Below are 16,503 nucleotides of genomic sequence, written 5' to 3' on the forward strand. Positions count from 1 at the left end.
TAACCAATTAGATATTAGTAATGCCTTTTACATGGTGATCTCAAGGAATATGTTTATGCACCAACATCATGGTTTCTGTGGCCAAATCATCCAACGATATGTGTAAGCTTAGGAAGTCTCTCAATGGATTAAAACAAGCTCACAGAGCTTGGTTTGAAAAATTGTTTCAAGTTCTATAGTTTTTTGAATTTCATGATTCAACATCTGATGCTTCATTGTTTATGCTTAAAGCTTTTCATTATTCTAGTTTATGTGGATTATATTCTTGTTATAGGCCCTAATTAGTTGTCTACAACCTTTTCATCAAGAAATTAAGTGTAGTCTTTCCTATCAAGGGCCTTGGTCCTTTGCACTACTTGCTTTGTCTTGAAATTTAAAGATCATTATATGGTTTGTTTCTTCGTCAAAGCAAATATCTTCTTGATTTGCTTCAAAAAAACTAAAGTGGAAGGTGTCAAATCATGTTTAACACTTCTGAGTTATGTTGAACTTGACCACACTGGACCTCTTCTCACTCCAGACCAAATTTATCCTTTGCTGTAAATCAGGTTGACCAATTCATGCATGCTCTAAGAAAACCTCATTTGCAAGCTGTTAAAAAAAAATTTAAAGTTTCTTAAAGGTTCGAGGGTTTCATACACCTTACTGCTTACTCAGATGCAGATTAAGCAATATGTACTTTTAACAAAAGATCTACCAACGGATATGCATCTTCTTGGTCCAAACTTGATCAGTTGGAGTGTAAAGAAACTATTCATTGTTGCATGTAGTTCCACAGAGACGGAATATAGATCATTGACATATATTGCTATAAATACCAAATGTATCAAAGAAACAATCCTTTATCATAGCCTAATGCTATAAATACCAAATGTATCTTGTAACTATTGTTAATGAAAGTATGAGGTATATTCAGTAAAGTTGCTTCCTCTCTAAGCTTCCTCCTTAAGCTTCTATACTTATTAAAGGAAGATTTTTATGTCTTGGATTGTTGTTAAGCAGTATCTAGCAGTTCATCAATAAAGACCCAACTTTTATGGAAGAAGAAACTTCTCTTCTCACTGTTTAGGTTCGTCTGTCGAGATTACTTCTTGAGTATTTTAATAAAGATATTGTGCATTATATTAGTAATATGATAGGTACCACTTATAACATGGATGCTCATACTATTGGCCAGGCACAGGGTAATTATGCCAGAGTTTGTGTAGAGTTGGATCATAGGCTACATGGACACGGACATAAATACTACGACACCGACACAATGACACGACAAAACTCAAAAACAAGGACACGACCATAGCTAGGACACATTAATTAAATACTACATATATTAAAAACAATACGTCCAATTGATAATATAACAAAGTACTATGTTCATCAAATTCATTCACCATACATAATAATTAAAACAACACATGATTCAAGTGTCAATGACATTCTAATCTCTCTTTATATTTCCTCTTGAACTTCATCGTCATCATTACTAAAGATCACAACCTTCAGGGCCAATTCATCATGTTCTATACTCAAATAATCAAATTCAGTCTCATCCACTTCCCACATCTTAAAGTGACCTTTTTTTTTTTATAAAGGTTGGTCCTCTAGATAAAAGACGAAGATTAGTATAAACATATACCAAATCTTCGACTTGTTGTGGAGCTATCATATTCCTCCTCAAAGAATGTATAAAATTATATGTTGACCAATTTCTTTTACAAAATGATGAGGAACAAGGTTGTTTAAGAAGCTTCAAAGCCAAACCTTGAAAAGTTGGAATGAAAGCTCCATGGATAACCCACCATTTCACCAGTTACGTTGGAAATCACACATAGCATCACTACTTAAAAAATCCTCAAATTCAGTTGAAAAAGCAGCATACTCCTCATTGATATTTCTTCTCTCCACACAATTAGCAAAATATCACTCAAAGCATTGTTTTTTCCTTTCTATTGAGATATTTTTATCCTTTTGTGAAGCAACACGAATTGGAGCACCAACAAGCCACTCAATGCTATAATACCTGTAAATGATGAATGAAAAAATTATAATAATTAAGACCAACTAAATAAATTTACTAAAACTCTCAAAAAAGTTATCATGGATTTAGAAAATGTGCAAGGCAATGCAGTGGTGTATTATTCTCTTTGTATTATCACCTCAAACACAGCATCAAAGAATTCTAATTTCTCATCAAGCTCCTTGTTTTTCTTTATTTTTTATTTTTTTTATTTTTTTTATTTATTTATTATTTTTTTTATTTTTATAAGTAGCCTTCTTCACATCTTCTATCATACCATCCCAATATTCATTAACCAAGTGAAGATATACACACACTAAAATATATAAATATAGATATACACACACACACACACACACACATATCTGTTAAATAGTTTTATTATTTTTTTAATTTTGAAAAATAATTTATAACGGGCATTAGTTGTGGTCAATTAGTAATTGACAATGGCAATAGCACGTGATAGAAATTGAGACTTTTTTCACATCTAGAATACTAACGGGCACAATGTCCATAGTGAATTGTAATTTATCACGGGTATTCACCGGTTGCATTAGAAATTTGTAACTCATAGCATCACTACTTAAAAAATCCTCAAGTTTAGCCGAAAAAGTAGCATACTCCTCATTGATACTTCTCACCACATTAGTAGCAAAGTATTGCTAAAAGCATTTTTTTTTTATTTCTATCGAGATCTCTTTATCCTTATGCAGAGCATCGCGATTTGGAGAACCATCAACACTCATTGTTATAATATATGTAAGTGATAAATGAAAAAATTATAATTAATTAAGACCAATCAAGCTGGTGGTATTGAGGGGAAGAGAAATGTAGGGAGACCTAGGAAGGCTTCAAGAGAACAAAATAATAAGTTATCTTCTGCTCCATCATTTGCCATTGGTTCAGGGACTAGTTCTCCTAAAGTGAGAACCAATTTGAGATTAGAAAACAACCACCAAACTCTTGCAATAATTATGCCTCATTTTTCTTCTATACTCTCACCAGTTACACAAGGAGAATATATTGCGAATCGATCTTTGTCTCATGCCACTTACAAATTATTATTTTAGGATATTCTTAAAGCACTAGTCATCATAAATACGTGAGCACAAATGGGGTGTCAATCGGAGTTTAAACGAAGAAATTACATATTTTTTTTGTTGATAAGCAATATGGTAAATTTCGAAAAGGATTATTCTTGAAGCCAACATGCCTTTTTCTTCTTCCCTACACGCTAAACGAAGAGCAGAAGAGTTGTTCTTATTATCTTCCCCTTTTCCACTCCAAAAATCTTCATATCTCCTTTATTCGCTCACTGTTTTCAACAAATTTATCATCTCGTTCAACACATTTATCACCTCTATTTTTCTCAATTAGCATCACACAAAGCAGAGCAGAAATGATGAAGAAAGCCATCATTGTCTAATAATTCAAATTTTTAGCTGATCCTGCCAGAATTGGACCTCGATCCAAGAAATAAAAATAATCATCTTCTCATGGGCTTTCATTCGGCAGATGTCAAGAGGCCATTGATAATTTCATTTTTTGTTAAATTTTTCCCGCACATAGAATCATATATGGTACTCTATAAAATGACATCATTCTTCTATTCTCTTTAAGTAGTGATTGGTTAAGCTACTTTTAATTGAAACTGTTTTATCTAGGGGTGGTTCGGTATGGGATCCCATACCGAAACCATTGTCCCGATTCCCAAACCGAAATTTTTGGGAATCCCAAATTCAATCCCAATCCCAAACCAAATTTTCGGGAATCCCAATTTTCGGGAATCCCGAAATAATTTCGGGATTTCGGGACAAATCGGGAATCCCGAAATGCTTTTGGGCTTTTGGACTAAAATACGTTCCTAGTGAAATGGTGAAAGCAACCGCCTAATATAGAAAGCAGTGCTTCTTGGTGACAATGAAGGCAATGCAGTTGAGAAGGACAAGAACAACAAGGATCAAATGAAGAGCTCCCTGCGAAACAATATACTGATACTCAGAATCTACCTAAAACAACCTTATTTACCCAAAAAATCCAAATCTTCGAATCAAAACAAGCTGAAAGTACACGGGTTGTTCAATAGTTTTCAATCTAAAACATCCTCAAATTCTCCTTTCCACAGATAACATAAAAAAAGCAATCACAAAAGGGATAGAATTACAAACCTGTAACGAACAAGGAATCGTCTTTATAACAAGGAATCGTCTCATGTTCTTCCCAAATCTATAGCATGGGCAACTGCAAACATCAAAATACATTGCAAAGATTAGTCAACAAGTAGTCAAACTAAACAAGCAATTCAAATTCTCAACCAAAAAAAAGGAAAAACGCATTGACCCAATTAATTTCTTGACTATTTTTGAATAATTCAACGACAGGCAGCAAATATGCATCTTCAGAAACAAAAAAGTCAAAAAAAGGGAGAGATTTTGGCTCCCCAGTTATTCGAATTTTGAACAATATAGAAACCAAAAACAAAAGGAATCGTCTTTATAGCAAAAATTCAAACTTTTTCTCCGGAAAACAAATTATGGGGAAATCACAGCTACCATCTCTGCTACCTATCAATTTCGTAATCGCATGTACTCAATCCTCTAATCGTCCTCTGCAACCAAACAATTAATTACAAGATTAACAAAAAAAAAAGCCCCCAAAAATTACACAAATTAGATTCAAGCAAACACCTTGGAGAGGTACTGGGCGGGGACGGACGGAGAGATCGACTGCAAGAATCGCTTGAGATTACTCAACTTCAAGCTCACAGACAAATTGAAATGGGTGATTCTGGTGATTCGAAGTCGTGAAGGAAGGCTGCTGGAAGTAAGGAAATCGAACGGAAGTGCTGAAAATTGAAATGGGGATCTAACTTAAAAACAAATTAACGGTACAGATTAAATCTAAAACAATGAATGGTTGAAATAATTCTCTTATAATAAAAAAAATAATATATATATATAATATTTATTTCAATTCGGTATGGGAATACCGAAAAAATGAAGATGCAATACCGAATCCCATACCGAAAATTTCGGTTTGGTTCGGGATAACATACCGAAAATTTCGGGAATTTTGGTTTGGGATCGGGATTTTTTCGGTTTGGTTTGGGATTATTGGGATTTTTTTCCAGCCCTAGTTTTATCAGTCCTTGAATATGTAGGCTGCATAACAAGGTTGCTGCCACATAAAGGTGTATATATTATTACATATGCAATATAGTGAACATTAAAGCTCAGTTGATAGTGTACTTCTGGGTTCTAGCCATTGCATCATATTCAGGCACTGCTCTACCTTCCGTTTTGAATATTTATCCTGGTTATGTTCGTTACTCTTATAATATTATGTTGTTATATTATATTCAATAAGGGATATGTCTGGGTAGTCTCTTTTTATTTAATTTGGGTATTATGAAAGCTTCACCCGTTTTGCCTTTTCCTTTTATATATATAGCTTAATTTTTTAGTTGATTTGATGAATGTACCCATTGTATGTGTGTATGTGTGTGTGTGCGCGCGCAATATGTTTTTCTATTTCTATATGTACATATTTTTATATTGTAAAATATGATTTAGAATTGACTTTATGTTTTCTTCCGCAGAGTGGAAAATATAATTCATCTTATAATATCTTCACTCCTACAAATCATGTATTTTATTTAAATTCTCAAAATTATAAAGAAGTACAATTTCCATAATTAAGTTCAAAAATAAAAGAACTAACATAAAAATACATTAATACTAAAAGTCATGTATTTTGATAAAAAAATAAAATAAATTAATAAAAACTAAAACTAAAAACTGAAAATCTATAAGGTTTAAGTCAAAGAATATTGATGACTAAGAACATCATCCAAAGTCTCCTCCCTACTTAGATTGACGTTAAATCTAGTATTAGCTTTCTGCATGACTTTTCTACTTAAGTTCTTTCAACTTAGATAACGCAAGTTTTTAGAATAATGTGTTTTTTCTTTGCACCAAAGTTAACATCCTCACTCTTGCAGTCGATAATTTTGTCGATTTTTATTCAGCTGTAACCAAGGTTTGAATACAAACTTCTTTCTAACCGTCAATTTTATAATGTGGTTAAGATTGAGTGACTTGGTGAATGGCAATAAACTAGTGTTGAGGCCCAAAACTGTCATATGCGAGCCCAACCAAGTCTCGATGCCCAATTATCAAACAACCTCAACTCAAGCAAAAATACATGCAAAGGTGTGGGATCGAGGAATAAATATATTCACAACCATGCCATGCTATGGTAATTAAGCTGAATATTTATATAAATCACGTCATGCCCATGCCTATTCATCACGCTAAAATAAGCCCAAGTCACATGCTCGGGGCTTAACAAGTGAATTATGGTGTGGATGGTTATAGAAGCTTATAGGGCCTATGTGGAGTCAAGATTATGGAAAACTTTGGGTTGCTTGGGGGCCCAAAGATCCAGACCCATAACCCTTGTGGTCCACATAGGCAAGCATTGAGAGAGAACAGACTTAGTTTACCTCTTTCTTAGCAAGCTAACTAATCCAATTAGAGAGGAACCAAATCCTAGCTCTAAGCTCACGTGAAAGCCTAGCAAAACTTGCATTTAATGAAGAGAGGCTGGACTTTGCATGCGAAATCCATGAAGCGCTCTACCAAAAGTAACACCTATGAAAGGCTGACCCGGGAAAGCAACACTTCCGGAAGAAGGCATGATGCAAGTTCATAGGGTGGCAACGGTTATCAATTTTGCACCGAAATGAAGGGTATCAGAAGAATTAAGGAGAAAGAACCAAGCCATAATTAGAGATTTCTTAGGAAGGAATCATTCAACTACAATATATGGATTAAGAGCTTTAGGAACCAAATAGGACAAAGAGCAAAAGAAACCTAGAAGGCATCACTCTGCAACCATAGTATTTTCCATAACCTTCTTCTAAGTATTCCAACCATCGAAAACCTTGTTACCACCCTAGGAAGCCCATATTATCCAACATAGAACACCTTACAACTACTCAAGCTCTCTCTCTTTCATGGTAAATTGATGAACTTCTAGCTTGCACACCATGCCTTACTTAAGCTAGCCATTAATTGGTTAATCATGCTAATCTTCAAGTCATTGATCTAACCGGAATATTTCCTAAGATGAGCTAACTCTTTCAAGATATTTCGAGACTTGGTATGAAACTGAACCAAGGGAAACAAGAAGAAGTTCTCAAAGCAAGGTCCACCTTAACCTAAAAGTCTCCTAACAACTAGAATATTGGCCAAATAATGAAAATTGCAAAGTAGGCAGTTTTGTGTGAAAATATGGCAGCTATTTGGCTGTTTTCGAATAAGACCGAGCAAAATGGCTGACTTTTGGAATAATGACAAAACCTTCGAAACTACCGTCGTCACCATGGCTGTTGTTGCACCTAGATGCCAATTCGTTTCCTCCATCGCCATTCAATCTTAAATGCTAATTAGAGCTTATCTTTGAGGCTTAATTTTCTGATATCATTCTTCTCACCAAGGAGGAAAATATATAATGTACAAGAGTGATTTACAAGGAAAGAAATAAACATCAAATAACCTAATTACAATCTGATTATAAGGACTCAAAAAAGGTAACTAAACTAAATACAAAAAGTCAACTCTCCAACATTCCCCCTCAAGTTGGTGCATAAATGTCGTTCATGCCCAACTTGACAAGAGAGTTGTAGAACGCTTGACTTGCAATAGCTTTAGTTAAGATATTCCCTAATTGATCCTTTGACTTTACAAACGGGAATTGAATAATATTCCCATCCAACCTTCTCCTTAATGAAGTGTCAGTCAACTTCCACGTGTTTTGTGCGATCATGTTGAATTGGGTTGTGTGAGATATCGATAGCTGCTTTATTATCATAAAATAAATCTGAGGCTAAATTTGAAAGATACCCAAGTTCACCAAGTAACCTCTGAAGCCATAATAGTTCACATACTCCTTTTGCCATACCCCTGTATTCTGCCTCTACACTTGATAAAGCAATCACTTTCTGTTTCTTACTCCACCAAGTCACTAAGTTTCCTCCCACAAATGTAAAGTAACCAGATGTGGACTGACGATCAGTAATGTTGCCTGCCCAATTTGCATCGGTGTAACCCTCTATTCGACAATGATCATTCTTGGAAAACATGATACCTTTACCTGGTGTGCACTTCATGTATCGTAGGATGCATTCAACTGCACCCATATGTGCCTCACCCGGAGAATGCATAAATTGACTAACAACACTTACTGCGTATGCAATATTAGGCCTGGTGTGAGATAAATAAATTAACCTCCCAACTAACCTTTGACAACGATCTCTGTTAGTGGGAACTTGATCAGGGTGCACAGCAAGATGGTGATTTTGGACTATAGGGGTGTCCACCGGTTTACAATCAAGCATTCTGGTTTCAGCTAACAAGTCAAGAACATATTTTCTTGGAGATAGAAATATACCCTGTTTAGATCGAGCTACTCCTATACCCAAGAAATATTTCAATCCACCAAGATCTTTCATCTCGAACTCAGTTGCTAAGTAATCTTTCAGCCTTGAGATTTCTTCTTTATCATCACCTGTAACAATAATATCATCCACATAAATAATAAGTGCCATCAATTTACCCATTCGATGTTTCAAGAAAAATGTATGATCGGAATTGCTTTGCTTGAACCCATACTTCCTCATAGCCGTCCGAAACCTACCAAATCATGACCGAGGTGATTGTTTCAATCCATACAATGCCTTATTCAACTTACACACCAGTCCGGGTTGTGAAACCGATGCATAACCAGGTGGAATATCCATATACACTTCTTTTTTAAGATTACCATGTAAGAAAGCATTTTTACATCAAATTGCTGTAATGGCCAATCTAAGTTAGTCGCCAATGAAAGTAACACTCTTACCGTATTAATCTTTGCTACCGGAGCAAATGTTTCTGTATAATCAACACCATACGTCCGAGTGTATCCTTTGGCCACCAATCGCGCTTTGTATCGTTCAATCGACCCATCAGCTTTGTACTTGATGGTGTACACCCATTGACATCCCACTCTCTTCTTTCCTAGGGACAGCAGAACTAAATCCCATGTTTGATTTTTCTGAAGTGCATCCATTTCTTCCTCCATTGCCTTGGTCCATCGATCATCAGATAGTGCCTCTTTCAATGAACTTGGTGTGCTATCATTGGATATTTGTTGTACAAAAGCTTTGCCTGGTTCTGATAATTTATATGATGACACATAGTTGGCAATGGGATATTTAGAGCCTTTCGTTGTTTCTAGTGAATATTGATTGGGTGGCTTTCCCCGGTTGTGCCTTAAAGGTAACTGATAATTCGGAACATCAGATACATCAATAGGGATAGTAGATCTTACCTTAGGAATATTCTCTGGAGTATGGTCATCTGGTGGTACTATATTTTGAGACGAGGGGGGAGTAGTATCAGTAGAAGTCTCAAGATCGACAAGTGGCAACACTGTTGTCATGGGTGAGCACGACACTGCAGTGCCTGCCGCTAGTTCTGTGGGCAGCGATGCTGCTTCTGTTGGCTGGGCTGGCAGTGCAACCACTACGTGCTCGACTAATAGTGGAAATGGAAGATCAGTGGTAGCAACAGCCATGGTCCAAACCTGCTCGTCATGCAGTGTCTCCCCCTGAAGAGAAGGGTTAGAAGAAGCCAAAGAGTAATACATCTCAGACTCGGAAAAAGTAACATCCATGGTAGTATACATCCGACATGAAGGAGGGTGGTAGCAACGGTACCCTTTCTGATGTAATCCATACCCCATGAAAACACACCGGAGAGCACATGGGTCAAGTTTTGTCTGTTGATTTTTATGTAGATGAACAAAGGCAACACACCCAAAAACTCACGGTGGGAGCACCAAAACGGATGGTAGAGGCACGAATGTAGCAAGAACTTGCAAAGGTGTAAGAAAATTTAATACTTTGTATGGCATACGGTTGATAAGGTAAGTGACAGTCTGAAGAGCAACATCCCATGAGGAGCGGGGAACATCCGCCCCAATCAATAACGATCAAGCTATTTCTAATAGATGGCGATTTTTGTGCTTAGCCACCCCATTCTGTTAAGGAGTCTGAGGACAAGTAGTCTTGTGGAGGATTCCGTGACTAGTTAAATAATGTGTAAAATCATTATTAACATATTCACCACCATTATCAGAACGTAAAATCCGGATTTTTGTAGAAAACTGTGTCTAACCATGGTGTGGAATGTCTTAAATGCCAGCAACACATCACTTATATGCTTAAGAAGGTATAACCATGTCATCCGTGTGCAATTATCTATAAATGTTACAAACCACCTAATACCAGATGAAGTAGTAATCGGAGATAGTCCTTAAACATCAGAATGAACAAGACCAAAAGAAATATCACTTTTATTAGAATTCAACGGATAAGAGACACGGTGACTCTTGGCAAGTACGCAAGTGTCACATTTAAAGTCTGAAACTGAACAACCAACAAATAAATCCGGAAACATATGCTGTAAATAATTGAAAGACGGATGACCCAAACAGTGATGCCATAACCATATCTGACGCCGTTCGTGATCAACGGCTTTTTGGGCGAGATTGACCTGTCCTGTACTGACATCGTCCACAAAATAGAGATCCCCCATCTTAGTACCATGACCAATTATCTCCTTCGTGAGAATATCCTAAATAAGACAAAACTTCAGATAAATAGTACACAACAATTCAATTGCTCAGTGGCTTGGCTAGGAGACATTAATTTATGCTTTAGTGAAGGTACAAGTAGTGTATGCGGCAAAGAGAAGGTAGGCGTGAGGCGTACAGTGCTACCACCAGTTATTGGTGAGGTGACACCATTAACATTAGTAATATTTCGTCGAAGTGGAACAATATCACAAGATAAATCAGTGGGGTCATAGGTCATATGATCTGTGGCACCGAAGTCAATAATCCAATCGGACTGAGTATCACAATTATTCATATTAAAAGCATAACCATAGTTACCTGAGGACTCCGGAGGCATGTTGGAAGAACTTGAAACAGGAGGATTCATGGTAGGGTCAGTTAGGGTAGTAGTGTTTAGTATAGGGGTAGGATCAGTTAGGATGAAATTGTTTCCACTGTGGAGTGGTGGTAGGTTCTTCATGGGAGGGCCGAGTTTGGTTAAGGGAACGGGCAGAGCAGAAATCCTAGGATCTCTACTCTGATACCATGCTAATTAGAGCTTATCTTTGGGGCTTAATTTTCTAATATCATTCTTCTCACCAAGGAGGAAAATATATAATTTACAAGAGTGATTTACAAGGAAAGAAATAAACATCAAATAACCTACAATTTTATTATAAGGACTCAAAAAAAGGTAACTAAACTAATTACAAAAAGTCAACTCTCCAACACCATATTCCCTCTTCCATCTGAGATATGTAATTTATTGATTTGGTGTTTGAAATATTAAAGGCAAAACTAATATTAGCTGTAGGATTCTCATCTAATGGTGAAAATGTGCCAAACAGGTTACCTGAACTTGGTTTTATTTCACAATTGTATTTATAAACAGTAAATAAGTCTGTATTCATACCCTTGTTGCATTGCATTGCATAGAAGAAAATTGTAACTTTGTTCTGCCTAGGGATGGATTTGAAAAAATGAAAAAACTAAATCGTTCATCAAAACCGGAAAAGCCAATCGAAAACAAAAACAAACCAGAGTTGTAAAATTCAAACAGAACTGAATTATTTTAGTTCGATTTCGGTTTCGATTTCAGAAATTCAAAAATCAAACCGAGCTGAACCTAATTAATGTATATTAATTTTATTTATTTATTTATTTACATTAGATTTTATTTTCTAAACCCAATTTCAATTCCAAGGCCCAATGTGTTGGCAAACTTCAAACCCAATTCCCTTCTACCTCCTATTTCTTCTTTTCAATCTCCTCATTCGCATCTTCCTTCGCTCTCCCTCTTCTTTCCTTGTTTTTTCCTCTTCTTTCTTCTCTTTTTTCTCAGTTCCATGCCGTCCACCACGACAACGCATGTCTCTCACTCTCCTCAATCCTCTTGCGTCTTCTGATCTCTCTCTCCGATAAGAATCTTCCCGGCCCGCCGAGAGTGCATACTCGCTAGCAGCCCGATACCTCGATCCTCCAAGGCCTCTAATTGGAGGTACTAGTTGAGAAGTTTTTAATCAGTTTGTTTTCGTTTTGGTCTTCGCTTTCAATATTTTTTTGTTGGTTTGTTGTGAACGTGACCATAATTTTTGTACAAGAATATCAAACTGAAAACTACAAGAAGCTATTGCAAATGGTGGGTTCAAACCCTTCTGATTATCCGATTGATTGTCAAGAAATTCATAATCTTTCAATCTCTAAGAGTACAACCGCGACCTCAAATTACTTCCTTGAAAATGATTTGATAATATTATCGGGCTCCAGTCTTGGGAAAAAGAAAAAGATCAACTTGGCAAATTAATAAAAATCATTTGCAATTGCGGTTGTACTCTTAGAGATTGAAAGATTATGAATTTTTTGACAATCAATCGGATAATCTAATCTAAACTACGGAGAAGGTGAGGGTTTGAACAGCCATACGGAGAAGGTGGGTTGAGGAAGAGGCCCTTTCGAGGGCACTCCACCATTTGCATAGTTTCTTGTAGATTCCAGTTTGATGTTCTTGTATAAGCTGCGTTGTTTGGTTAGTACATCTTTTTGTACTGTTTTAACAGATATGATGAGTTCTCAGTAAACTTTGTGAGTTGCAGATGGCGTTGAAAGAGAGTTTAAATAGGTTCAAGAAGCAGCAAGAAAGCGCACAGTCACTTCTTATCGGCATTGCATCTGATAGGGCCACAGCAACGCCAAGACCTGCGCCTGCGGTCACTAAGGCTCCTGCTCCAGCTGTCAAATTTTCTAATGATACTGAGAGGCTTCAACATATTAATACCATACGGAAAGCCCCTGTTGGAGCTCAGATCAAGCGTGTTATAGACCTGCTGCGGGAGGTTCGAATTAAACTTACATTTCCTCCCATTATTTGCTTGATGTAAATGATTATTATATTGCTTTATTTACAAACCTCCAAATGAGTCATAACAATTCATAACTGTGTAGTGTGTGTACTTTAAATCCTGAAAGACAAATAACTTTGAGGTGTCCATTGTTTGAACTACAACCTTGTCTGAACCCCAGTATGATGTTTTGAGTTTCATGTTGATTTATACAGTAAGTTGTAAGGAGCAGGGTTTTTGTAGAGATTCTTGGCATGTAACTTATTGGTGTGCCACTTCTGATTGCGGATTTGGACAGTGTTGACTTGTATGTCCAACATAAGTGTCACCTGTTGGGACAGGAGTGGGTTGTTGCCACCCTCCCCCACCACACTCATTTTGCCTAACAAAATGATGAATTAATGGTCTGTATGTAAAATTTGTTATGTTTGTAGTCTTTTTTTTTGAAGTTATACAGAACAAGGAATATTTTAGATGTAGAGCTGAAGACGGATCAATATCTAGAGCACACGGTATGAGTGGTATGGGTATAGAAAATTGGCTGTACAGGTAATCTGTTGTTGGTGAACAGATGCAAGTTGTATTCATATAGTTCTGATCTTGAAAATCTGAATTCCTTCCAAAGTGAAGTTTGCTACTTGGTTAGTGGCTCATAAAAGTAGGAGACCCAACCCCTATGCAAGAGTGACTTGGAGTTTGTGGATTATGTTTTTTTACATTGTCCTGTGGTTTTTGAGTCTTTGGCCGTCATTGTTCAGGGAGTTTGGACTTTGGAGTATGTTTTCTCCTTTTTACCTGAGAAACATAAATTACCAGGGAGGGGGAAGAAGACCAGGGTTTTAAGGGGGTGCATACATTTGACTAATTATTTGGGCAGTTTGGCTATGATTTTTCGAAGATCTTGCAGGTGGTGGGGTATAGATTTTATGGGAATTTTTTTTTATCTTGGTCATCATTTGGGCCTCAATCTCTCCAGAATTAAGGGGTTGATCTAATGCCAATGTTCAGGAGTTGATCTTGCTATATACTATGTATGGTGTTGTCTTCTGTGTTTTACATCTTAGTGTTTGAGAACACTTGCTTCCATGTTTTTCTTATGCTTTTGCATTCCCAGTTGTTGCCATCTTGTCCACTGCTTGTGTAATTTTATTGTTCATTGAATTAAATTTTGTCTCTACTGAATAATAATTAAATAAATAACAGATTTCAGAAATAAGTAAGCATTTGCATATAATATGTATATGAGGGCTGTGCTGCAGGCTTAAGTTAGTGGCTCTGCTTATTTCTGATCTTCTGGATCCCTATAATAGAATATTTGCGAGGTTGAAATGGGGAGTATCAGTTTAGATGGAAGAGTTTTTGTGGTTAAAGATATTAGCTTTGCCACGGGTTCAGTTGTAGCAATTAGAAATTCACTAGGTGCTAACATTGGTGTTAATCTATAATTTTGTTGGAGCAATTTGGTGCTTTCCTGAAAACACCTTTTACTCTCCCTCCCTTTCCCTGCTCTGTTTTGTTGTTTTCTATTTCTCGCTTTTTGGTCTTTAGTTCCACAAGAGATATGCTAGCTTGGATAGACTATTTGATGACTTTGAATCTCTATGTTTACATATTTTTGCAGACAAGGCTTTCGTACACACCAGATCAAATTAATCAAGAATGTTATGTTGATGTGAATGCTAACAAAGCTGTCTTTGACAGCCTGAGGAATAATCTAAAAGTTTCTTATGATGGGAAGAGCTTCTCTTATAAGGTAACTTTGAATTTTATCTAACTGTATGCCCGAGTAGACCAGGATAGTATGGTTTTATATATCATTTGAATTATTTATAAATAGCCTTTTTGTTTAACCTCCATGAAGGATGAGATCTTCACTTGTCTTTTTTTTTATGTGTAGTCAAAACATCGTATCACAGACAAAAAACAGTTGCTGTCCTTAATACGGAAATTTTCAGAGGGTATACCGGTCATTGATCTCAAGGATGCTTACCCAAATGTGATGGACGATTTACAGGTATATATTATTTGTATATCTCCTACTTATTTGATGAATCATGGTATAGCAAATACCATCATTTGATACCTTATTTAGCTTTTAGATAACTTAGAGATTCCCCCCCCCCCCCCCCGTCTCTCTCTCTCTCTCTCTCTCTCTCTCTCTCTCTCGCACCAATTGTAAATGTGACCGTCTTTGTGTGCGAGAGAGATACCATATTTGACTGTCAATGTTTTGACGTTATAACTTGTAAAAGTACATGGATGGTATGACCTTGGGTCCGTATAACTCTGCAAATTTAGGGGTCTGAGGAACTACGGAGGTTTGAAGTTTTCATCTCTTTTTAACCTTATTGCTTTTACTGAGGCCATTAATGTGGAACCTATTAGGAACTGTTTGAAATGCTTTTAGCTTGGTATGGTGACCCCGAAAGAGAGTTCTACATCTTTGGTCTTAAAGATGTCTTATTAGATTTCTTCTTTTGTTGATTATATGAAGGAGAAGGGCTATGCATCTTGTTTTTGCATCCGAACTTTCAGATTTTGGTTGAGGCCTCTGTGTCTCCTGTGATGTGAATTATATGTATCTCGGGATTACTACTCTTACCGTAGAATTTTAGAAAGAGAAATTCTTTTCTAGGCTTTGAAAGCTTCAGGTGACATCTGGCTGCTTTCAAACTTTGATTCACAAGAGGACATAGCATATCCAAATGACCCCAGGTTGCCTGCTTCCAAAGTTGATGATGACCTTAAGGTGCTTTTTCGGGGGATTGAATTGCCTCGTGATATGATTGACATTGAGAAAGAGCTCCAGAAGAATGGGATGAAGCCGGCTACGGATACTGCAAAAAGAAGGGCCCTGGCACAGAGTCAAGGCATTCCTAGCAAAACCAAACCCAAGAAGAAGAAGCACGAGATCACCAAGAGAACCAAGCTTACAAACGCCCATCTGCCGGAGCTTTTCCAGAACCTAAAGAAGTAGGTCAAGCCGTCCTCTTTGGCAAGTTGCATGGTTATGTTAACAGGAAGATTAAAAAGTGGATCATCGCATTACATCATTGACGTTCTATTCATATTTTTCAACGTTATAGTTCATGTGAAACTTCTCCGAGATGATGTGGCTTGTATGGTCCACAGAATGTTTTGAAAAATATGTACCATTAGCCACGTTAGAACTATTAATGTTAGTGAAAAACACCATATGAATCAAAATGCCGAGGTTTTTTTAGACTTATTTGTGAAGGCTGCAGAATGTGACCAATGCCTTGTGATATTTGATTACCTTCTCATAAGCAAAACATTTCTTGCTTCCAGCCCTGTATTTTGGAAACATAAGTAAAACTATGGCCAAACACCCCTCGCTATTGGAAGTTTAAGGGCAATGGACATAACTTGAAGGCTTCAACCAAGTTAAACTTTTAAGGTTTCATCCAACATATATGTTTTGCACAAGACGTTCCAGATGTGGGTTAGATTAATTAGTGGTGAGTG

At 36.7% G+C, this 16,503-nt stretch overlaps 1 protein-coding gene across 1 annotated transcript; it reads left to right on the top strand.

Moving 5' to 3' along the window:
- Nucleotides 1-11,949: 11,949 nt before the first annotated feature.
- On the top strand, nt 11,950-16,246 carry LOC137713181 (uncharacterized). Its single transcript, XM_068452447.1, has 5 exons — nt 11,950-12,176; nt 12,772-13,011; nt 14,639-14,770; nt 14,915-15,031; nt 15,653-16,246. Exons 2-5 carry the CDS (start codon nt 12,772-12,774, stop codon nt 15,992-15,994), a joined length of 831 nt encoding a protein of 276 aa, XP_068308548.1. The 5' UTR covers nt 11,950-12,176; the 3' UTR covers nt 15,995-16,246.
- Nucleotides 16,247-16,503: the final 257 nt, after the last annotated feature.

Source organism: Pyrus communis, chromosome 13 (assembly GCF_963583255.1).
Source record: "Pyrus communis chromosome 13, drPyrComm1.1, whole genome shotgun sequence".
NCBI classification, from domain to species: Eukaryota; Viridiplantae; Streptophyta; class Magnoliopsida; order Rosales; family Rosaceae; genus Pyrus; species Pyrus communis.

What these genes read in the sequence shown, in the direction of transcription:
- LOC137713181 (XM_068452447.1), top strand. Translation starts at nt 12,772, where the DNA reads ATGGCGTTGAAAGAGAGTTTAAATAGGTTCAAGAAGCAGCAAGAAAGC. An exon ending in TTATAGACCTGCTGCGGGAG is followed by an intron (nt 13,012 to 14,638) that starts GTTCGAATTAAA and finishes ATATTTTTGCAG; the next exon opens with ACAAGGCTTTCGTACACACC. An exon ending in GGAAGAGCTTCTCTTATAAG is followed by an intron (nt 14,771 to 14,914) that starts GTAACTTTGAAT and finishes TTTTATGTGTAG; the next exon opens with TCAAAACATCGTATCACAGA.